The sequence below is a fragment of the Thamnophis sirtalis genome, unplaced genomic scaffold (genome assembly GCF_051295495.1).
Source record: "Thamnophis sirtalis isolate CommonGarterSnake01/CBP01778 unplaced genomic scaffold, rThaSir2_p1.2 scaffold_15, whole genome shotgun sequence".
Lineage (NCBI taxonomy): Eukaryota > Metazoa > Chordata > Lepidosauria > Squamata > Natricidae > Thamnophis > Thamnophis sirtalis.
Genome location: NW_028261395.1, coordinates 22,208,717 through 22,233,033, shown reverse-complemented (window position 1 = coordinate 22,233,033; position 24,317 = coordinate 22,208,717). Strand labels below are relative to the sequence as shown.

The 24,317-nt window shown below is 45.2% G+C and overlaps 1 protein-coding gene and 1 pseudogene across 4 annotated transcripts in view; both read left to right on the top strand.

Moving 5' to 3' along the window:
- The window catches only part of WAPL (WAPL cohesin release factor), a 47,246-nt gene extending 30,407 nt beyond the window's left edge, over positions 1–16,839 (top strand). For 2 of the 4 annotated variants that reach the window (XM_087702227.1, XM_087702225.1), the window contains 8 exons: positions 947–1,023; positions 2,896–3,071; positions 4,418–4,533; positions 4,974–5,135; positions 9,396–9,603; positions 10,809–10,897; positions 12,969–13,064; positions 14,359–16,839. In XM_087702227.1, coding sequence (XP_087558353.1) covers positions 947–1,023; positions 2,896–3,071; positions 4,418–4,533; positions 4,974–5,135; positions 9,396–9,603; positions 10,809–10,897; positions 12,969–13,064; positions 14,359–14,424 — 990 coding nt within the window. In that variant the 3' untranslated portion in view covers positions 14,425–16,839. The remainder of the gene's footprint in view (positions 1–946; positions 1,024–2,895; positions 3,072–4,417; positions 4,534–4,973; positions 5,136–9,395; positions 9,604–10,808; positions 10,898–12,968; positions 13,065–14,358) is intronic. The other 2 variants (XR_015695147.1, XR_015695146.1) reach the window with 2 other exon arrangements.
- A 5,356-nt stretch (positions 16,840–22,195) lies between these two features.
- LOC148042520 (uncharacterized) lies at positions 22,196–23,608 on the top strand (annotated as a pseudogene).
- The last annotated feature ends 709 nt before the right edge of the window (positions 23,609–24,317 follow it).

Below are 24,317 nucleotides of genomic sequence, written 5' to 3'. Positions count from 1 at the left end.
AACAAGCAGAAAAGGTCCGTTTTGAAAAAAAGGGGGCATGCAGAGGCTTTGGGGGGCTTGTAGAATGCTTCTGGGGGCTGATCAAAAACAAGCAGAAATGGCCCGTTTTTTGCTTGTTTTTGCCCTCCCCAGCCCTCGGGAGCACTTTGCAAGTCTCCCAAATCCTTTGCACGTCCATTTTTGCAAAGGGGGTGGGGTTTTGGTAGGCCAAAAATGCTGTATTCAGATTTTCACCCTCTTTTTTGAGGGAAAAAGGTGCATCTTCAAAAAATATGGTATTTCTCTCTTTCGGCACGATGAGAATATTTCTGCTGAATATAACTCCACATTGGTGACAGGAAGGGCATCCAGCCAGTAATCACTCAGCTCCTGTTCAGTTGCCCAGACTCCACCCTGCAAGGGATTATGGGGTCATTAAATGGAAATGATTGAGAAGAATGATGCGGCTTGAAGTGATTCTGGCTCACATCGGATTTGTAATTGCTAGTGGAAGGCTGGCCTATTTAATGATCCCTATGCAGGTACAGACATAGTCAGCATCCCATAAACAGCCTTAAACCAGGTCCTCACTCTTTCACTTAAACCAGTACTTCTCAACCTTGTTCACTTGCAGCATTCTGGCCTGGGAATTCTGGGAGTTGGAGTCCATACATTTTAAAGTTGGCAGGATTGGGAAGCACTGATTTAAAGGACCTCTGTGGCCTCAAGAGGCACATCCCATGTTTCTGCCTCCCCCATGCCGCCATGTTTTTGTAATCCTAAATTTCCAGTACATTAAAATAATGCTAATCTTCACCATTTGTTATTGTGCAGCTCAAACACTGGATTAGAGTTTGGTCCCTTTCTGTTTACAAGTTAGGCTGCTAAATGTTGCCAAAATAAAAGCATTGCTCATTTAAGAAAGACATAAGAAATTAGTCTTTTGACAGTTAATTTTTTTTCCCAGGTAACAGTTCACAATCCAGAGAATCAAAGCTATTTAATAGCATATAAGGATTCACAGCTCATCGTCTCTTCAGCTAAGTAAGTTCTAAAACATATTTATGTTAATGGTATAACAGTTAGTTAAAAGACTCATCAACAGGGCCCAGTGCATATTTAAACTTTGAAAGTTTTATGTCTTGAAGCTTTTCTGTGCTGGTTTTTCTCTGAATTTACAGGGAAAAGGTGAAAAGTGAGCAGTCATTGCTGTGGCTCGCTGTATTAGGGCAACATGACAGATGACATTCAGTTTCCAATCAGAACTTGTTGGTGGAAACATTTCTTTAAGGCAGTGGTCCCCAACCCCCGGTCCGCGGACCGGTGCCGGGCTGTGGAGTACCTGGCACCGGGCCGCGCAGCGGCCGGGGGCCATGATCGCTCTTTTAAATCTGCTCCTCTTAAATGCATTTCTCTCTCCCCCTTTGGTCCCACCCTCGGCTCTCTCTCCCTCCCTCCCTCGCCGTCTCCTCCCTTCTCTCCCCCCCTCCCGCACTGATCCATCGCCAGGGAAAGAGAGAGTGAGAGAGTGAGAGAGGAGAGAGAGAGGGAGAGCGGGAGGGAATCAAGAAAACTGTTCCGGCCGCCGCTGAAATGACTCAGTAACTTTTGCGCTTGGATCTGCTTTTTCAAACCTCCCCCAATCATCATCGCCTTCCTTCCCGCCCTGCCGCGCTTGGTCTGGCTCTTTTCTTTTTTTGCTCTCTCCTCGGCTTTTCCTGCTTTCTCCCTGCAATTTTGTCACCCAGATGCATGCTGTGGTTTGCGAGTGGGGCTCGGTTTTATGTGTCCGCTTCTCTCCCTTTCTCTCCACACACCCCCCACCTCCATTTAATTTTTTTTTTTTAAAGAAAGAAAACCGTAGTTCTGCCAATTGCAAAAAAAAAAAGTGTGTGTGCGTGCATATCTGCCGGCGGGTGTGTGTTTGTGTGGTGTGTGTGTGTGTGTGTGTGTGTATGCGCGCGCGGAGAGAGACTGGTTGGAAAGGAAGGACAGGACTGGCGGTGTGTGTTTCTGCAGCCCCTCCGGTGGAGGCTGCACTAGCCGTCAGATCTGGTGTTTTTTTTTTTTCCTCTCCTTTTTCCGGCAGGTCGTTTTAATCCTTGCTAATTACTTTCTGTTCTTCGCTTGCCAGCTTCCTTCCCACCCTCCTTCCTCCTCCTCCCCCCCCCCCCGCCGGGTGCGCCTCCCCGCTTTTACTCCCAAACAGTTATATATATAGAGAGAGTGGAAGTGTGACCTCCCTCCCATACTTGGGCATACCAGGGGTTGTGACTTTAAGTATATACCTCCCACCCTGGCTGGCTGATAAGGAGTCGTTCTTTGTAGCTCAAATGGTTAACTCCCTGCCTGGGAGGCAATAGAGCACAGGTTCGATTCCCAACTTGGGTATGGCTAGCTGATGAGAGCTAAATAGCTTGAAATAGATCTATACTAGTCTCCCTTTATTTATTTATCAGCATAAATATAGCATATATATATATATATATTTTCTCTCTCTTCACAGCATTCGCGCGCGCGCGCTCTGTTCTTTGCCCGCCGAATGTGGTGGGGAGGGGGAGGGTGGGCAGAAAGGTTGGTCCAGGTTGAGGGTTCAGGATGGTCTTTGAGAAACATAAGTCTGTCCGGGGGGGGGCATATTAAAGCACTTTATATTTATGTAATTGTATTTTATTTTGTAAGGCATGTTTAAATACAATAAAATAAAAGTTGTTTAATCAAAACAATCTGATATATAAACAATCAATGTGTCGTCGCGAACAACGCCCCCCCACCCCTGCGCGCGCTCAGCGGGCCACGGTAAAATTATCAAAGGCTGACTGGTCCGCGGCGATAAAAAGGTTGGGGACCACTGCTTTAAGGAAGGTGATGCAGGGATAATTTGGATTGTGCCTTCTTGGCTTCTTAATCTTCCAGAGCATTGCAGCATTGCGAGGAGCTAATCCAGAGATACAACCGAGCAGAAGACACCATCTGTCTTGCAGACAGTAAGCCACTGCCTTACCAGAATGTAACAAACCACGTGGGTAAGGCAGTCGAAGACTGTATGAGAGCCATCATCGGAGTCTTACTCAACTTGACAAATGATAATGGTAAGTAGCTGATTCTTGTAAGGAAGCATGGAAAGAGGCAACCGGTGGCGAAGACTGTTGGTTCTCTCTCTCAAAAATGGCAGTAGTATTTGAGGGGAGGGGGGGGGTTGTTGCTAGTGAAGTGATGTAAAGTAACCCACGAAGGTAGATTCTTTGGGGATCAACTGGTCAAAGGCCATTCAGGCATCAGAAGAAGAAAAAATGGAGACAAAGGCCTCAATGTGGGTTGATCTCTCAATTGAATCCTGTTAGCCTTGAAGGTCCTTTTAACCCTTCTGGACCTCTCCGTGTCTTACATTTAGCTTCGCCCATTTGTTAGAGGCAACGTTTTTTGTCACAAAAATAACATCTAATTTGTAGTCTTGGGATACGGACTGAAGGAGATGCTCCAAAGAAGAACGGATGTTTTGTGAGAGCAAAGTCTTCATCTGTAGGGAGGAAATGAAAAATGGGTGACATTGATTGCTTAGATTTTTGCCCCAACTTTATTAGTAAAAGAGTCATGGTGGCACAGTGGTTAGAATGTGGTACTGCAGGGTAACTCGCTGCTCACTCCAGGAGTTCGATTCTGAATAGTTCAAGGTTGACTCAGACTTCCATCCTTCCGAGGTTGGTAAAATGAGGACATAGATTGTTGGGGGTAAGAGGCTGACTCTAAATCGCTTAGAGGGCTGTAAGGTATGGGAGCAGCTCTGCAGTGGACAAAAAAAACTCTACAGAGAATCATTAAAACTGCCCAGATTATCATCAGGCTCCAGCTATCAGCACTGGATGATATCTTCGCATCTCGCTGTTTGAGCACGTTGCATAACATTCTCAGAGACTCTTCCCATCCTACTTACAATCTTTTAGACTGTTGCCTTCTGATACAAAAAAATTAAAACTAGGACCACCCGTCTTCTGAATAGCTTTTATTCCAGAGCTATAATTGCACTCAACAATGAACTGAAGGGCCACCATCAGTGAGCTGTTGGACAGCACTATTTGGTCTGTTGTGTGGATGCTTGGGTGGTTTAGGGGCAAGGAATTTTTTGGTGTTTGTGTGTGTGTGTTTGGGGATTATTATGTGTGTTAGGCCTGGTCTCTGTGGCCTGTTATGTGAATTTTGTTGTATATGTAAACTGTGTATATATGTACAATGACAATAAAGTAAAGTAAAAGAACTATGAATTGGTATATAAGTGCTACTACTATTAGTAACTCAAGGAGGCAAACACGCATAATACTCCCTTTTCATATTTTCCCTACAACAGAGGGAAATGAAAAGAGGGACTCGGATAAAAGTTAGGACTGTTTCTGGTTATAAAACAGACTCATCAATTTCTCCTCACTTTTAATGTTTGCAGAGTGGGGCAGTACCAAAACCGGGGAGCAAGAGGGCCTCATCGGCACCGCTCTGAACTGTGTGCTTCAGGTTCCAAAATTCCTACCTCAAGAACAGAGATTTGATATTCGGGTTCTGGTAAGTAAAAAAAAAACCTCATTTCCACCCATGAGTATTTGGAAAATAAATAAACTGTTTCTGTGGTTGCATTGCACGATAGATCCTAAAGGCAACCTTTTTCTTTTTAACATTCTGCTGAAGCCAGTTTGGTCCCATCCTTGCACTGAAAGATTTTCATCGCCTTTTGTGGCTTTTTGCCTCCGTGGAAGAAACAGTTCTGGTTTAACTTTCAAACTGCTGGGAGGCTTCTGAGTCCATCATTTGCAAAGCAGAAGATCCATTTTTCAGTCATATGTACATTTATAATGTAAATTTCATAGGCAAGATTACCTATTAAGATATGCATCTTACCAAGTCCTTACAACTGTCTGGTCCACTTGAACAATCAATGTCTAAGTTAGGAATAACAGGGCACTTTTCTAATTTTCCTTCCCTCTTTTTTTTCTTTTAACCTTAAGGGTTTGGGTCTTTTGATTAATCTGGTTGAATACAGCGCAAGAAACAGACATTGCCTTGTGAATATGGAAACATCGTGTTCCTTTGATTCCTTCTGCTTGGGAGAAGCTGAGGAGAGCATAAGCACATCTGGACAAATGGCAGCTGTTCAGGCTTTAGTACAGGTGAATTCCATCTTTTTGCATCCAAAATATGTGTAGCTTCGTGATCATCCGGGGTGGGTGGGGGTGGGGAGGTGTTACTGAAAACTACCCGGAACAGAGGAGGCAGGCAATGTAAATTCTTCTCCTTTACCACCATCTTTCTGTGTCTCGTTTGACTGAAATTGGTGGACTGATCTGTGGTGCCTGAAGTCCATTCGCAGGGATTCCCAGGGGCTAAATAGAAGTCATGTAGAGCTACATGGGAAAGTGGTAAAGCAATTGGGGTATTGATGATTGACCAACCCCCATTGGTTGGTGCAATTAGGGGCTATTGGTTAGGTTATGATTCTCATTGAATGTTTTCTATTGCACAATCTGAGATGCCCACAGCCGTTTTGGAGTGAATGGGATGCAAGCTATAGCAAATACGTAATAAATAAATAAATAAATAAATAAATCATATCTTCAGCAGGAGCTGACATTCAACCACCTCTTGCGTGTAGATTTTGCTAAGTCTTTGAGTACATCCCTTTCTTTCAGGCCCAGCACAAAGGTTCTTTTAATTAAAAATAATAATGATGATGAATCTACTCCAAAGTAAAATGTCAGCCTTTATGTTACCTTTATTGACAAGCCTGCTTTAATGTCTATGCAGATTCTCAGTAATCCAGGTCCTGGTTGTCCCAAAGGTGCTTTTTCAAGAGGCAACTGGACTTTCTGGTTTTCCATTGAAGACGTTTCGCTTCTCCTCCAAGAAGCTTCTTCAGCTTTGACTGGATATTGGGGAATGGAAGGATTTATATTCCTTGCGTACAGCTGGTCATTTGCAACCTTTAAATGCTCAAAGAGCCATTTGGACCCATTTCCCACAGAAAAGAAAACACAGAGCCAGAAAACCTGGGTGGGTGTAGCCAACTGGATGTCACCCACTCCCACCCAGTCACATGACCCACCCAGCCTAATCTATCTAAGTTTTGTGGCTCCTGGTGTTTTCTATGGGAAACAGCTTTCTCTCTCTCTCTCTCTCCCTCCGTCTCTCTCTCTCTCTCTCTCCCTCTGTCTCTCTCTCTCTCTCGTCTGTCTCTGTCTCTCGTCTGTCTCTGTCTCTCACTCTTTCTCTCTGTCTCTCTCTGACGGTGGTGGGAAATGAAAGGATTGATATTCCCTGCAGATAGTCATTTGCATCCTTTTTGAGGGTCGATGAAGCCACGGAGGTGCAGCCATGAAGGCTCCACACCCATTTGCACTACTCAGGTGACCCTGAGGACACAGACAAACCTTAAAGTAGCCTCAACCACTCTCTAAAGGGACGCAAATGACCAGCTACATGCAAAGACTATAAATCCCTCCATTCCCCACCATCCAGTCAGAGCTGTTTAAACCTCTTGGATGGGGAGCAAAAGTCTTCAAAGAAAAACAAGGAAGTCCAGTTGCCTCCTGAAAAAGCACCTGTGGGACATGCCTGCCTTAAGACTCACATGGCCCACATAAGTTCTTAAAAGTAAGAATTGTGGAGAGCTGGAGAATGGTTCATGTACCCCCCTGCCTAGAAATAAAAGCTGGGAAGATCCCCTCCTGGGAGAGGAAATAGCCTCACCTCTCTGCCTTCTGGGAGGAGTAGAGTCTTCCGTGGGAACCTCCATTTTGGAATCTTGGGCTGCTGCTCCTCCCTCTTCAGTTTGCTGATCTCAGCAAAACAGCGCTGGCAAAAGACAGGAAGGCTGTCAGACGATTCAAGCGCACAAGCCTGAAGGTGAAGAACACGTATAACCTGCTTTGCTGGCGTAGTCCATCAATTGTAGACTTGCCGGGGGAAGCTAAAGCGCAATCTCAGCAGAACACAACAATTTCTTTTCCTTTATTTCAACCAGTTCTATGACTGCTCCTATGATGACAGATAAGTGACGATGTGGTTCAGTGGCTAAGATGCTGAGCTGGTCGATCAGAAAGGTTGGCAGTTTGGTGGTTCGAATCCCTAACGCTGCGTAACGGAGTGAGCTCAAGTTACTTGTCCCAGCTTCTGCCAACCTAGCAGTTTGAAAGCATGTAAAAATGCAAGTAGAAAAATAGGGACAATTTCGGTGGGAAGGTAACAGCGTTCCATGCGCCTTTGGTGTTTAGTCTTGCTGGCCACATGACCACAAAGATGTCTTCGGACAGCACTGGCTCTTTGGCTTTGAAATGGAGATGAGCACTGCCCCCTAGAGTCAGGAACAACTAGCACATACGTGCAAGGGGAACCTTCACCTTTATGATGACAAAAGGACAGATAAAGGCACATCACAAGGGATCAGGAGTGAGGCCCAGCTTTTTGAAGAGTTAAACTACGGGAACAGGCATCCATAGCAGGACACAACTCAGCATTTCACCCCTTGCCTGAAATTATCATCCCCTTAAATTGCATAGAAGAGGGAATGTAGCCAGTCCTTGAAAACCATTGCTCTGCAGTCCAAATAGTTTTGTTTAATGTACTCTAGATTGGGTTGTGAGCTAGAGTTGTATAGGAGGTGGTTAAACCTGTCTCTTCTCACCCAGAGAGAACATATTTCCTGGCTGCAAAAAGTACGAGAGAAAGTAGCTGCCCAGTTAAGGTTATTGGGTCAGAAATCAAAACTTCCTTCTTGTCACCTCCCCTTTGCAATTTTTCTCACAAATATTATTACTTACAATATCAGATATTACAGTACAGGTGACCATTGGAAAGCCTTAAAGGTGTCTCCCAGCCACCCCTGTGGGGAAGTAATTGGCATGGAAGTGAAGCTCCGTTTTATCCTGACAATCTTCCAAACAAGAAGCGGGTGTATAAGGAGAGTCATCCCTGCTTCACTCCCATTTCCTCGACATAGTCACAGAAGTGTGCCAAACCTCAGATTTCGGCTTCATTTGAAAAGGTTCTAGAGCAGGGGTGTTGAAGGTTGGCAACTTTAAGACTTGTGGACTTCAACTCCCAGAATTCCCCAGCTGGCTGGGGAATTGGCAAGTCCACAGGCCTTAACATTGCCAAAATTGGGCACACCTGTTTTAGAAATAGGCCCAGAATCAACAGAATGGAAGCCTGGAGTGATTTGGTTGCCCTGCCTTTCAGATAAAGCAAATCTGGACAAGATAGCTTAAGGCCTCTTCCCTAGCCCAGTGATGGAGAACTTTTTTCATATGACGTGCCAAAATTGCGTGTGTGCACGCTATCACGCACGCACGTGTGCCCACAGCAATTCAATCCTCCCCGCCCTCCTGTGCATGTGCATGCGACTCCCGCCCATGCATGTACACACGACCCCTCCCCAGGCTTTGGAGGCTTTCCTAAAGCCTGGGGAGGGCAGAAACAGCCTCCCCCAGCCCTCTAGAAGGGCAAAAATCAGCTGGCTGGCTATGCATGCGCACCAGAGCTGATGGCTGGTGTGCCACCAAATATGGCTCCACGTGCCACAGGTTCACCATCACAGCCCTAATCCTACTCCCAGCAGCTCTGAATTCACTACCAGCCCCAAAGTCTTGGCCTGGCTTGACACAACAGCACTCTGCTTACCACCGTCCGACCCATTGATGATCAACTGTGGGGTGCTAAGTTTCAATCACATCAGAGTATTGTTTTTTTTTTTTTTGCACAACTTCCTACACTAGAATTGAAGTTACCATCGTGCTGAATCCCAAAGCTGTTAAGGGGATGCATGAATTACAATATTGTTCTGACCCACCTCCCCAAACAGGACAAGCCCTCTGAAGTTGAAGCAATAATTTCTTCATTAGGAGCACCAGCAGCCCTGGCAAATAGTTTCTCTCTCACATAGCAGGATAACAAGTCTGTCCGGCAGGAAGATTGTCTGCCACATCTATTCATCTCCTCCCCCTGCCTTTTATCCCCACAGCTAGGGTGGGGCTTTGCTAGCAGCAGTGGCTCTTCTGCCCCAAGGACTGGCCCATAGATTTCCAGTGGTCTCCTCTCCTCTGCCTTCTGGGCATCTGCGCATCAAACACGACCCAGCTGTTCCTTCTCTTTGTCATCAGCCACCTCCAGACCTGGGGGCTGCTGACTCTCCATCTGAGAGCTGTCCGATGGCTCAGGCTCCGCCTCTGTCTCTCTCTCTCTCCATTCCCTCTTCCCCCTCGGAGCGCTCACGTTGCCTTGATGCTGACCCTAACTCCCACGCTGCCGCCTTCTCTGATTCAGCTGCTGGAGGGGCCGGCGGCCACAATAAGTATGTGGTGAAAAGAGGGTGGCTGGTGAGTTAATGTAGTGCAGTTGACTTTCCAACTCAATCATGGTTGGCTTTTGTCTCTCAGTTGTTCCTGGAAAGAGAGAGAGCAGCACAATTGGCCGAGAGCCAGACCGACGAGCTGATTAAAGAGGCTCCTACCGCACAGCATGATCAGAGTGGGGAGTGGCAGGAGACCAGTGGGGAGATTCAGTGGGTCTCCACGGAAAAGCCAGAAAACGCTGAGGAGAAAGAAAAGAAAGAAGAAGAAGAAGAAGAGCTGGATCTTAATAAAGGTGGGTGTCAGGGTTCCAACTAGCAGCCAAAATTAAATCAGAGTCCAAGGCAAAGGATTCCTCAAAGTTCCAATTTATTAAGAGAGCCATGTTGGCACATCTGGGGAAACCCAAATCTGAAAGCTTCCTGGTTTTTCCCACCCAGTTGAAAGTTCAAGATCTTGCCCCCTCACCCACAAGTTCATCTCATGGTCCAATCTCCCACTGCCGTGCTTGCAGTTCCACCCATCCAGTTCTGGTCAGGTGCAGATGTGCAAAGACCAAGGATGACCTTGGCTTTCTAGAAAGGATTTTGTTATGGCTACATATCATCCAACTCCGTACAACCCCCCCTCCCATTTTCCCACAATAGAAAAAGGCATAATAGAATAATATAAAGTGTGGCAGGCCAAAGATCCAAAGAAAAGATGGCTGCAGGCCTGACAGTGAATAGCAGCAGCTGGACAAGAGAGCAGCCTGTGAAATAGGCATTTAAAGAAGCCAGGATAGTGTGTGATTCTTGACCGCCCTGGCTATTTTCTCACTTTTTAAAAATCTCTCTGCTTAAGGTGTCAGCCTTTGCTGTCTCTTTCCTGGAAATCCTTGATTCTGACACTATTGGAAAGAGCTTGCTGGCCCCCTTTTCTAATAAATTTTATTAAGAGGTATAAAAGCCTTTCTCAGTAGTGCTAATTTTGTTAATTGGAAGTTAGGTTACCAGACCCCCTTGGGTTTGTTTTTTGTTTTTTTTCCTCCCATGGATTGACAGAGCTGTCCTCCAGCTACGGCATCGTGTCTTGTTTGATAAAAGGAAGTTTAATCTTACCTGCTTGTATTCAGTATCTTGGTTTCTTTTAAATTCTATTTCTTTTCCTTCTCTCGCTCCTTCATATCAATTTTTTTGCAATATTTCCCCTGGTGTCCTCTCACACCTAACTGCAACTAATTTGATTGGTGTGTGAGGTTTTTTTTTGAGTGCCGAATGTGTCTGTTGAACCTTATAATGTCTTTATTGAGGAAAGAAATGGATTAATGATTGACCTTTGGGTCAGGTTGCGTTCTGGTAAATCAGGAGTTTAGCCAGTGAGTTCAGAGTCGAGCTGATGGGGGAGAAACTGTTACTCTTTGGGATTGCTCAGTATTTCTCTGTGGTGGGAAAAAATCAGGAAAGTTGTGTAGAATGTGAAGTGAGCCTATTGGTCTAAAACCTTCTTGTTTATTTACAGCCCTTCAACATGCTGGAAAGCACATGGAAGACTGCATTGTGGCCTCTTACACAGCCCTGCTGCTAGGTTGCCTCTGCCAGGAGAGTCCAGTAAGGAAATTCACCACTGCATAACCCTTTAGATGGCTGGAAAGAGTGGATTTGCTTGAAGCAGGGCATTTGGTTATGTACAGTCTGAACACAGGGCTGGGATTCCGTAGGTGGACAACAAGCACCACCAAGTGGGCTTGTTCTGACCTAGGCTTCCTGAGAAAGCATAAATCGCAATCTTAGTTCCCAAAACCCTCTTTTATTTATATGGCTGTGAATTATGGTCATTAACCGTCCGCAAGGCTTCACAAACAGTCTGTGAAGATTCCGACAGATGTCTGCTCGAGGTGCCACAGTCTTTTAGGGGAATGTTGATAAACGCCCACAATATCTCCCTGGGAATGCTGCCACAGGTCTAATTGCCAAATGCAGAGCAAGGCCAAACTTAGCACAGAGCCAGACAGAACTTTTCAAAGCTTGAACCAACCAGATGAACTAATTGCTTCCTGCAAAAGCTCACATCCCGTGCGCTCTTATTTTATGTCTTATTGGAGGGGCCAATCGTCTCCAAGTCTTACTCCCGAGTCGACCATTTTCTTAATCGTTCTTGCCTTCTGGCAGCTCTGAGCATGCGCATGCTGGGAACAGGCTCCCGCTGTTCTTCTGCCTCACTGATGTCAGGGTCCGGAGGCAGCATATAACTACCAAATGGCCTTGACCCCCTCTCTGCCTCTGACGCAGAACCCTCGTCCAAGCTTTCTCCAGACTCCAAGACTGGCCCATGTTCCCTTGCAACGTCCTTGTTGTCTGCTGGCAGGCCACAACAGTTTTTATCCAAGACTGGTTGTTGCTGTGTTTATAGTCTAATACCACTTCTAAAGTGTTTGCAAAACACACTTGAAGCTGTCTCGTGTTCTGCATTGTTTGCTCTGGCTGCTGGAAGATCCCCAAGCTAATTTCTCTTCCTTATGTGTTCAATCCAAGATCAACCTTGTTAACTCAAGGGCAGTGTGTGTTTGTGTGGTTTGTTCAGCACATGAACTGCACTTTTGAAAAATCTGCAGCTGCCAAAAGCCCCTTAATGTCATCGTTGCCAGTGAGCAGGGCTAAATGTGTTTGGGCAGGGGGATTCCAGAATTAAAACATCTTCAGGAAATGGACTTGGATATGTGGACCTACATTTCCCCGCTCCCAGTTGTCTCGTGTGCTGCCAAATTTATGTTAGGGCTGGGGGCTGGGGCTGACCTCCCCTCCCCCCCCAATTTTGTTCATGGCTATGTCTGCTGGCAGGCTGGGAATCTCATCCCAAGCAAAGAGGGAATAAAATATTTGATATTACGTCAGGGTTCTTTAGTCTGACACAGCAAATACACTGCTGTTTGAATAGTGCTTTTTCTCTGGCGAGTGCAGTCTCAACCGGAACAATGCTTAGTCATTGAGATCATTCGTAGCCAGGGAAAATGTTAAAATAGCAAAGCTTTTGGCAAAGGCTTCATAGCTCTTACATATCTTTATTTTCTTACTAGCTGCTAACCCGGCGTTGCCCGGATATTTATTTATAGGGGGTAAATGTCAGAACCAAATATAATTTCTAATGTTGGATTTTCCCCGTTACCAGAGGGAGCTCCCTTGTGGAGGACTGTGAAGCTGTTACCATGGCAGCTCCACTGCACTGTACAGTAGAAGCCATTTTACGGCAGTACAGCAGAAGCCATTTTAAGGCACAACAGGCTATATATTAACAGAACACACACCCCGAGGGGTGAAAAGGGTGTCTTACCCCCACAGTATTTGTTTTCAGAGAATAAGTCATCTGTGTACCACGTTTGGTTGAAATTGCTTCTTTTTCTCAAGAGCAACAACAGCTTCCAATCTTTATTGAAATGCTAAGACTGGTGAGTTAGGCGATCTGTATATGAAAAAGGGGGGGGGGGAGGGAATAGCTACAAGTGGCTGGGAAGCTTTACGGTATCTAGTTTTTAAAGTTATGCAGATTGATATTTGGACATTGGTCCTACGTTAAGGCAGCGTGGATCCGCGTGCGAACAGTTATTTCTTCCCGTGTCACATTTTGCAAAATATGTTTTCCTCCAAGCTTGGAAATGTCCTGATGCAAAATTTATTTCCTTAGATCAATGTGACTACTGTAAGGACATACTTACCCGACGGGGACTTCTCAATCATGACTGAAATGCTCAAAAAATTTCTTAGTTTCATGAATCTTACCGTAAGTAGATCTTCGGCGATTCTAATTATTTATTGCCTGACTAGCTTCAATAGGCTTGTTTGCATTGATGTTGGGTTTTTGTTTGTTTGTTTGTTTGTTATTTGCAGCATAAGATTGGGCAGATTTCTAGCTGATCTCAGCTAGAGGTTCACCAACAAACCACATACAGGCGGTCCTTAACAAAAGTTCATTTAGCAACCACTCCAAGTTACAATGACACTGAAAAGAGTGAATTGTGACCATTTTTCACGCCATTGTTGCGACATTCCCATGGTCATGTGATCAAAATTCAGCTGTTCGGCAACTGACTCATATTTATGATGGTTGCAGTGTCCTGGGGTCATGTGATCAACCTTCTAAAAATAATAGTCAACAGGGAAGCCAGATCCACTTAACAAACTGTGTTGCTAACTTAACCAGGGCAGTGATTCACTTAACAACGGTGGGAAAGAAGGTAGTATAATGGGGCAAAATTCACTTAACAAATGTCTTGCTTAGCAGTAGAAATTTTTGGGGTTCAATTGTGGTCATAAGTCAAGGACTATAGGCACAGCCAGAGAGCATTCTGCTCATTCATGGCTATGAATGGGAGTCATTTACTGCCCGGTGCTTTTCCTAAGCAATAACTGGCAAGTCTTTTCTTCTTGAAAATGGGAAACTGCCAGTCTTATTTAATCTTGTTCCACATTTGTGTTGCTGTAAATAAGGATGTGCAACCTCTACCGCAGGGGTGTCAAACTCGATTTCATTGGGGCCACATGAGAGTTCTGACCTTGGGGGCCCGAATGGGCGTGGCCAGCTCGACATCCTGTAGCCTTCTGCCAGCGAAAATGGAGGCCTTCCCAGGCTCTGTTTTCACTGGCAGAGGGCTGCAGGAAGCCATCACAGCCGAAAACGGAGCCAGGGATGGCTGCGCTCACCCCTCACAAGTTCCATTTTCGCTGGCAGACCACAGGTCGCTCCTTCTCTGCTTCCAAGGTGGCCCTGTGGGTCAGATCTAAGCACTCTGAGGCATGGGTCCGGCCTGCAGGTCTTGAGTTTGACACCCCTGTTCTATTGGTTAGGAGAATAGGATGTTCCTGAGAGATCTGGAACATGCTGAGTTTTTTTCAAACGGCACCTAACAGTGCTTTTCTGTTAGGAGTAAAGAATAAGAAGCATTACTTCCAGAACACTATCAGGCCTTGGCCAGACGCGCAAGGGGTCAGCAGAAAAATGAAGCAGTCCAGAGTCCCTCAAAAGGAAGAGCGCAATCTTAACGCTTATCCCTGTTTTTGTCTCCTTGCTCACCCAGTGTGCAGTTGGAACCACAGGCCAGAAGTCAATCTCCCGAGTGATTGAATACTTGGAACACTGCTAATCACCCCCATTGGGCCACAGGCACTCGGAGAAGGAGGAGGGGGCTTTTTCTTTTAGAAAAAGCAGAGGAGGTGGCGACGGATGTGCTCAGGGGGATGCGTCAAGAGCATTCCTCCAGTCTCATTTTCTCTTTGGATTTTTAAGGCTACCTGGTCTCCCCACCACATCTGGCATTTTCCAAAGGACCGCTACTGCTTCAATCTGCAAATTTATCAAAAATGAGAGATCTGGGGACCGAGAGAACTCACAATGTTTTCTAGTTAACTCAGCGCAGTATTTCCATGTATTTGGCAAAGTTTTATCCATCCTCTTTATTTGTCTGGCTTTTTTGTGACAACCTTCGAAGGGGAAAAAAATAATAATCCTACTGCGGGTAAGGCAACTGCTGTTTACTGTTGAGCCACTGTTCTTCTTTTCATGCCAGCCAGGGCGAAGGCAGCTTTAGCTACTGAGGTATCGAGGGGGGAAAAATATTCCAATAAAAATGCTCTGGACAGCAGCGTTAGCTCTGATTTGAGTTTAATTTGCTCTTGTTTTTGAAAGAGATTATTCCAAAACGATTTAAAAAAAAGACATAGAAAGATTTTTTTAAAATACTTTTTGCGATCTTAACTACTGTCTATATTTAAAAATGTGTTGGAATCCAAAGAGGTTGAGGCTCGGATAGTTTATTTTTTATACTGCTTTGATTGAAAATTGGGTTGTTGGAAGCTACTTCTCAGTTTTTGCAATTGTTGTGGCCTAAGTACTGTAAACTGATGGACCGTATCACGTCAGAGCTCTGAGAGAGGCATGCAGAAAGAAAAAAGATCCCCTCCCGGCCGGTGTCTATATCTATATTTTTTTAAAAATGCAGTAAAACAAGCCCTGCTAAAGGTTAGTGTGAAACCATGTTCGATCCAGGGTAGTTTACACTTCGGAAATAAGCAAAAACTTCTTAAATGCTGTCAGTTTGTTTCAAAGAAACATTGAGCTAAACCATCCGGCAGACAAATTTTTCCAATTAAGGTAAATCTTTCTATAGTTTGAGTTTTGAGCAGGTAAACGCATACAATACAAAGCCTTAAATAGCTGAATATAGCAAAAATTTTGTTCAGTGTAGAGTCTAGTTCACAGCAAAGGATTGTGTTGAGACTTTTGTGGAACAAAGATCCCTGCAAAATACTATTTTTGTTTCATTCCGTTGTGTTTTTGAACATTAGGGACCCTCCTGCACTCATCGTCCCGACGGAATTGCTCATGACTTTTATTAAGCTGGTCTTGAATCTTCACAAAAGTTTCTTGGGGACACGTGTGTGTGTCACCGACACTTTTCACATTACTTGTGTTAGGTAGTTGCATCATCTTTCTTTGAATTTGTAAAACTTGAAGCCATAAAAAAAAATTTAGTTCTATGTATAATGAGGGAAGGGAGAAATAACAGAAAATCTAACCTGCTTTTTAGATCTTGTTATCTCCATGTATAAAATTACAAAACGTGCTTTTGTATCAGTGCAAGCTGTACATTTTTTTACACACAGTGGCTGCCTTCTATGTCTTCCTATTTTTGATAATGCAGATTGTTGGGAATTCAGTATGGAAGTAAGTGATTAAAAACAAAAGCTTATCCTCTTCTTTTTTAAAAAAAAATGTTCTCACCACTTTTTAAGAAAAACCCCTTCTGTCCCCAAAAACGTACCAGTGTAACTTAGAAAAGACAGCTGAGGCTTATGTGTTTGCCCTTGGGTGAAGGACAAGGGAGAACAACCGAATAAAGCTGAACTTGTAAATTATTTTTGCGATGCAGGATTTTTCTGGATATATTTTTTGGCATTTTTAGTTTGTAGAGCAAACGGCTTCCAGTTTGAGTTTGATTTCATGTAGCTTTTTAAGTTAGGCTTTTTGTGTGTGCGCCATGGCGAAGGACGATTAAATGCAATTCTGGGGGAAATCAGGACCCACCCTTCTCTGTTACACTGGTAAATGACCTGAATGGGAATTGATTAAAGTCTTGTGTTGACAGTTTTTAATTAACAAGCACTGAATGGATGCAGATGGTCTGGGGGAGGGGGGGATAAGAGTCAGGGGAAACGCCCCCTGTGGAGCTGCAGTGTATTTTCTTGTTTAAAACCCTCATCAAACTCTGCATTTCAATGGGTACTTGAGGCGAACCTTCAAATTGAAAAGTTTTAAAATAAAACTACTTTTTTTTCCATTGTAAATATATGTGTAAATAAGCGCAATTGGAAACTAGAACCGTAGAGTACTTTTCTGAATCCAATCCTATTTTTATTTTATACAGTATTTCTCAGCTGTGATCTTTGGAGCAAAAAGCCAACGGCAGGAATAATAGTTTGTACCAGTTTCATGAAGTATGTCTTTTGGTTTTTGTAAATAATTTTAACTCGAATAAAAATTGCTACTTTCAATACATAAACCTATACGTAGTGAGCACAGTTTCTTGATACTGGAGATTTCAACCTGAAAGAGAAAATGGCTATCATCTGAATTTTCTTTAGTCTTCAAGTGGAAAATGACATATTTTTTAACAGATTAATAGAGTTGGAAGGGATCTTATAGGTCATCTAGTCCAACCCCCGCTCAAGCTGGAGACCCTACACCATTTCTGACAAATGGCAGTCCAATTTCAAGTGATAAAGCTCCCACAACTTCCGAAGGCAAGCAGTTCCATGGGTTGATTGTTTTCACTGTCAGAAAGTTCCTCCTTATTTCTAGGTTGAATTTCTCCTGGATCAGTTTCCATCCATTATTCCTTGTCTGGCCTTCCTGTTCTTTGGAAAATAGCTTGACACACACACACCCTTCTCTTTGTGGCAGCCACTCAAATATTGGAAGGCTGCTATCATATCTGCAACCGTTCATCGTATGTTTTAGCCTCCAGTCCCCTAATCATCCTGGTTGCTCTTATCTGCACTCTTTCTAGAGTCTCAACATCTTTTTTATAGTGCGATGACCAAAACTGCATGCAGTATTCTAGGTGTGGTCTTACTAAGGCTTTATTGAATGGTATTATTACTTCCCTTGATCTTGATTGTATCCCTCTGTTAATACAATTTAGGATTACATTGGCTTTTTTGGTGGTGGTGCTGCTGCACACTGCTGGTTGTCCACTATTTAGCTGGTTGTCCATTAAGACTCCAAGATCCCTCACAAAAGTGCCATGTTACACAGTATGGTGGTTTTCTCTCTTGGGCTAAAGTCCAGGGAATAATTTAGGCACCAGATGATTTAACTCCCAAGTTAAAAATCATAAAATCGGGCTGTGGAGTCAGTTCCCTAAGCTACCGTATTTTTTGGAGTATAAGACTCACCTTTTCCCCCCAAAAAAGAAGATGAAAATCTGGGTGTGTCTTACACACTAAATACAGCATTTTTGGCCTCCTGAAACCCCACCTCCTTTGCAAAAATGGACATGCAGACGGGGGGAGGGGGCTGCAAAGTACTTCTGGGCGCTGGGGAGGGCAAAAATTTGTGAAAAACTTGTAATTTTTTTGCTTGTCCCCCCCCCCCCCAATCTCCCAGGAGCACTTTACAAGCTTCCCAAAACCTATGCATGCCCTGTTTTTGGCAAAAAACGGGCCATTTTTTGCTCGGTTGGGGGGGGGCAGCTTCCAGGAGCACTCTAAGAGCCTTTCAAACTCTGCATGCTCCGTTTTTCACAAAAAAATGAGGTGTGCAGTGTGTTTGGGAGACCTGCAGAGTGCAAAAACTTTTTTTTTTTAATTTACCTCTTAAAAATCTTGGTGCATCTTATACTCTGAAAAATACATTATCTTATGTCTGATGCTCATCTCAGGCACTATTGAACTCCAGAATGCTCTCCTGATCATTCCTTCAATTATTAAGCTGCTCTCACTGCTAGGATGTTTTTCCTAAAGGTGCAGCTTCTCTGGCCTGAAGTGGTGTAGGGTATCCTATCTGAGCAGGGGGTTGCACCTTTAGGAAAAACACTTAAACATCTTAAACATCTTAAAAACTTCCAGTGTTGGAGCATCCACAACTTCTGGAGGAAAGTTTTTCCACCGATTAATTGTTCTCACTGTTAAGAAATTTCTCCTTAGTTCTAGGTTGCTTCTCCCCTTGATTAGTTTCCACCCATTGCTTCTTGTCCTGCCCTCAGGTGCTTTGGAGAATAGGTTGACTCCCTCTTCTTTGTGGCAACCCCTGTGTTTGAAAAGAGGCTGCCATTCCCCCCTCTTGGAGTAGGACTCCCCCATCTCCTTCAGTAAAGAAGAGTTTTTGCCATGGTGTGTCAGGTTTCCAAGTGAAATCCCATCCAAAGAAGAAATGTGCAAAGTCCATCTTCGAAAACAAGTTCTTTTTCTTTAAGTAGACATAAAATTGGCAAAGTCTGTTGCAAATTCTGGAAACACAAACCAGAATTACACCACATAATATTGTGAGTTAGAAATATCCCTCAAAAGTCACCACCTCCAAAAAATACTCCATATTGCCCGGTGTTTTCAAACTCCACCTTCCATTCTCAGCAGGAGCAATCTCTGTTGCCACAGGGGGGAAAAGGTCACCTAGCCAAAACAATCCTCACTATCTATTTGTTCCTTCCCCCCTCCCCACCTTAAGAATGTGGCGAGCCTGAAAACCCCCTTATAGTGTGAAGAGAAAGAAAAATAAATAAATGAGTATAATAGAGAGCTAAATAAAATGGCCACACATGTCAAATTGGGGCATGACAGGCTGCCCCAACCCTCAACTGAAAAGAAACTTGATTAATTCCCAGTGCTTTCCCATAGTCAGTTTTATTTTTTCGGTTACGTGCGTGGCCGGACTTCCCCTATCATGGATCCATCTACTTGTTGGACAGGGGTTGTCAGTGCTTTTGTTTCTATACCTAGGCTGCGCACGGAATCGGGGCTAATGAGACATCGTGCTCGGTCCCCAGTGTGTAATGGAAGATGCATTCATGGGTATGATCAATCAACAGAAGTAATGGTAAATGGTGAGATGACAGGAAAAACAGATCACGAAGGGAACTAGACAAGGATGTCCACTATCCCCATTATTATTTATACTGACACTAGAGATTTTGAATAGAGAAATACGACAAAATAAAGAGGTACAAGGGCTGAGGGTCAAGAAAGAAGAATATAAATTACAAGCATTTGCAGATGATTTGGTGTTTATTATGGAAGATCCAATAGAAATGGGGCAAAACTAGCAGAAATAATAGAAGAATATGGAGAAGTAGCGGACTTGAAGATTAATAAAGATAAAACAAAGATGCTGGTGAAAAATATGACAGAAAAACCGAAATGAGAGTTGATGCGGAAACTTGGCGTACAGGTGGTGAAAAAAGTGAAATACTTGGGTATTCAATTGACATCAAGGTGTGTAACATTAAAGGAAGATAACTATTATAAGAAAATAACTATTATATGAGAAAACTAATAGAAATAGATGTAGAAAGATGGAAAAACATACAATTTTGATGGGAAGAATAGTAGTAAAGATGAATATATTACCAAGACTGTTATACTTATTCCAAACAATACCAATAAAACTAGAGAAAAAATATATTTTGAAAGCATGAATAAAATAGTGGGGAAATATATATGGCAGGGGGAAAAAGCAAGAATTAATATAAAAATGTTGCAAGATGCAAGAGTCTGAGGTGGATTCGGATTACCAAATTGGGAATTGTATTATCAAACAGCTGGATTAGCTTGGATGAAAGAATGGATCTTACTGATTAATACAAGATTATTGACACTAGAAAGTCATGATTTGCAACTAGGTTGGCATGCGTTTTTGTGGAATGGGAAAAGTGATGCACATGGCTATTTTCAAAGACATTATGTAAGGAATGGATTGTTAACAATATGGGAAAGAGTGAAAGGGAAACACTATTTAGAAATACCAATGTGGCTTTCAACAATGGAAGCATTGACATATCCAAATATGAGTAATATGGAAAATATCATTAGATATAAAGATATTTTAACAGAAAGGGGGGAATTAAAACAAAAACAAGAATTAGAAAAACAAGGGATTAATATAGGATGGTTTTCACAACTGCAAATACAATCAAGATATGAAAAAGATAAAAGGGAATACGGTTTTAACTTAGGTAGTTTGGAGTTGGATAAGATATGCGCAAGAGTTGGAGAATGCATGCGCAAGAAACATGGCTGCCTGAGCTTGCCACTCAGGTTCTGAGAGAGAAGAAACGGCCAAAAAATTAACCTGTGCTGAAGCCAGAGTCTGCCGAAAGTGAAGATTGTGTAAGACCAAGGCAAGAGGGGTTCAGAAAGCCAACTACCTAGAGGAACGCTGCTCCGAACGGCTCCCAGACAGTGTTCCTGCTCCTCGCGGACGGCAACCCCAGCTCCAATCGCCTCGGCTCGCTACTGCAGGGCACCGCTGGGCTTGTATTGAGGCGTCGACATCAGTTTCGCTTGTGCTCCACAGCCTCTACAGCCTCGGGGGGTTGGTGAGTTGGTATTGGGGATTGGGCGGCCGGTCTTCTTTACCGCTGCCACTACTGTCCTGGATGCACCCCCCCTCTTTCTCCATCGCGGCCTTTCTGCCTCTTTGCCATCACCGCTGCGGGCCTTTGTTCCTTTGCTTCACACTCTGGCTGCTGTGATCTCAGCTTTTCTTAGACGCTACGGCTGGCTTCCCGCTGCTGTTTGCCGCTGCCATCCGCCACTGTCTTGGGCGTGCCTTTTTGGGCGACGTTGCTCTCCGGCTGCCCTCACCCTCAGCCATCCTGGGAGGAGCTGGGGCGCTTGAGTTCAAGCGACCGTCTTCCTCTGCCACCACCACTCCTGGTTCCTGGCGCGGCTCCTCCCTCCCTCTTCTTCTCCGTTTCGATCTTTGGACAACGCTGACTCAAGGGATTTTTCTGCTCGCATTCCGGCTGTTGCAGCGGCCATGGAGATCTTTGGCCACGCCGATAGCCTTGCGTTTCATTCTGTGATACACAACCTTCGCAGAAGGAGAGGACGGGGGACGAGGAGGACGTGGACAGGGAGCCTGCCCCCCCCCAACTGGCGTCAGCCCCCTCAGCCACTTCAGACTTTCAGACTTCTATTCTTCTGGACTCCGCAGGGGAGAAGAGTGAGAGCGAGGAACCCCCCTCTCTCCAACTGTTACCAATTCCATCCATTTCAAATTTGCGCTAACCACCTTTGCGGGTTAAGAACTGTTTACCTTGTTTGCTGAATGTATGTATGAATGTGTGAGAGAATGTTCCCACCTTTTAAATTGATTAATTTTTATACTATTATCTTGTATTTTAATGATTATTGTGGGGTGTGTATGAGGAGAGTGTCTGTTTGTTGTGTATGATAGGATCAGGTGTGCGACCTGGTGCCCCCTCAACTGAGTGCAGACGTAGAAGTGAATGGGGGCCCAGATTCGCCCCCTGTCCTGGAATGAATGATGAGTGTGGCCTGTCGGGAAGAATGGGGGCCATGGGAAGGGGGTGGGGGTCTACAGGGATGGGGGAGGGTCGGAGCATTTCGGTTACGACCGGGAGGGGCAGATATGATGGGAGCTATAGGGCTGGCCATTACCGGAGAAGAAGGACTCGCTACATCACAGCAATTCCTTGTTCCGGCCCTACTGGCTCAACTCAAGGGCCTGGTGACAGAGGAGATCAAGGTCCTAGTCTCAGGTTGCTGCTGCTAAATGCCAGGTCTTTAGTAAATAAAGCTCTCCTCGTCCGGGACTTAATATTAGACGGGGAGGCAGACCTGGCATGTATAACTGAAAACTAGCTGGGCCAAGAGGGAGAAGTCCCTCTCTCAGAAATGTGCCCAGATGGATTCCAGGTGCTACACCAATCGCGACACCAGAAAAAGGGGTGGGGGAGTGGCAGTTATTATCCGAAGGTCATTAGCTCCTCGCAGAATCCCTGCCCCAGAGATTGTGGGGTGTGAGTCTCTCCTCCTGAAGTTGGACCTAGGGGTGCAATTGGGCTTGTTTCTGACGTACCTACCTCCCAGCTGTGTCACAACAGCCCTGCCTGCGCTCCTAGAGGCAGTAGCCGGGTTGGCAGTGGAGTTCCCCAGACTGATGGTACTGGGGGACTTTAACCTGCCATCCCTAGGTGAACACTCTGACGGGGCGCAGGAGTTCATGGCTTCCATGACAACAATGGACTTGACCCAAGTAGTTCAGGGTCCAACGCATAGAGCAGGACACACACTCGACCTTGTATTTCTCTCGGGGAAGTGGAGACGTGATCTTGAATTAAGGGGAATAGAGATCTCGCCCTTGTCATGGTCAGATCACTCCTTGCTGAGGCTTGACTTTAGGATGCTACTCCCCCATTGCAGGGAGGTGGAGCCGATTAGGTGGTTCCGCCCCAGGCGCCTGATGGACCCGGAAGGATTTCAGAAGGAGCTTGGAGGAATACCTGACTCCCTTGCCCACAATCCAACAGAGTCCTTAGTCGCGGCCTGGAATCTTGCAGCGGCTGGGGCACTGGATTGAATTGCGCCTTTGCGGCCTCTCCACAGCAGTGGATCCAAGAAGGCGCCTTGGTTTACCGAGGAACTCCGGGAGATGAAGCACCAAAAGAGACGCCTAGAGCGACGCTGGAGGGCTAGTAACTCCGAATCTGACCGAACACTATTAAGGGCCTTTATTAGGACTTATTTAGTGGCGATACGGGCGGCAAAATGTACATATTTTTCTGCTCTTATTGCATCCGCGGAATCTCGCCCAGCCACCCTGTTTAGGGTGACCCGCTCCCTCCTGAAAGGTGAGGAAGCAGGGGAACCCCTGCAGGGAAGAGCTGAGGAGTTTGTTCAGTTTCTGTTGGATAAAATCACTCAGATTCGGGCAGACCTGGACTCTACTTGGGCAGTACCAGCTGAGATGCCAAGGGAGAGTCTTAGTCAGATTTGCTGGGATGAGTTTGAGTTTGTCACCCCTGAGGAAGTGGACAAGGCCATGGGAGCGATGAGTGCCTCCACCTGTTTACTGGACCCGTGCCCCTCCTGGCTGGTTTCGACCAGCAGGGAGGTAACACAAGGCTGGCTCTAGATGATTACGAATGCATCTTTACAGGTGGGGTCTTTCCCGCAACCATTAAAGGAAGTGGTAGTAAGGCCCCTCCTTAAGAAGCCTTCTCTGGACCCAGCTATTTTTAAGAACTATCGTCCTGTCTCCAACCTTCCTTTTTTGGGAAAGATTGTAGAGAAGGTGGTGGCGCTTCAACTCCGACGGACCTTGAATGAAGCAGATTATCTAGACTCCTTTCAGTCTGGTTTCAGGCCTGGGTACAGCACAGAAACTGCTTTGGTCACACTGACCGATGATCTCTGGCGGGCCAGAGATAGAGGACATTCCTCTATCCTGGTGCTTCTTGACCTCTCAGCAGCCTTTGATACCATCGACCATGGTATCCTTCTGCGGTGGTTGGAGGAGGTGGGAGTGAGAGGCACCATTTTACGGTGGTTCTCCTCTTACCTCTCTGACAGGTCACAGTCGGTGTTGGTCGGGGGACAAAGGTCGACCCCTAGGCCCCTTAAATGTGGTGTGCCGCAGGGCTCGGTCTTGTCCCCCCTCCTATTTAACATCTACATGAAGCCGCTGGGTGAGATCATTCGACAGCACGGGGTTAAGTACCATCAGTATGCTGATGATACACAATTGTATCTCTCTGCCCCGTGCCAGCTCAGTGTAGCGGCGGATGTGATGTGCCGATGCCTGGAAGCTGTTAGGATCTGGATGGGGGTAAACAAACTCGTACTCAATCCCGACAAGACTGAGTGGCTGTGGATGTTGCCCCCGAAGGACAATCCAGACAGTCCATCCTTGATCCTGGGGGGTGAAAACTTACACCCCTCAGAGAGGGCCCGCAATCTGGGGGTCCTTCTGGATTCACAGCTGACACTGGAACACCACTTGTTGGCTGTGACCAGG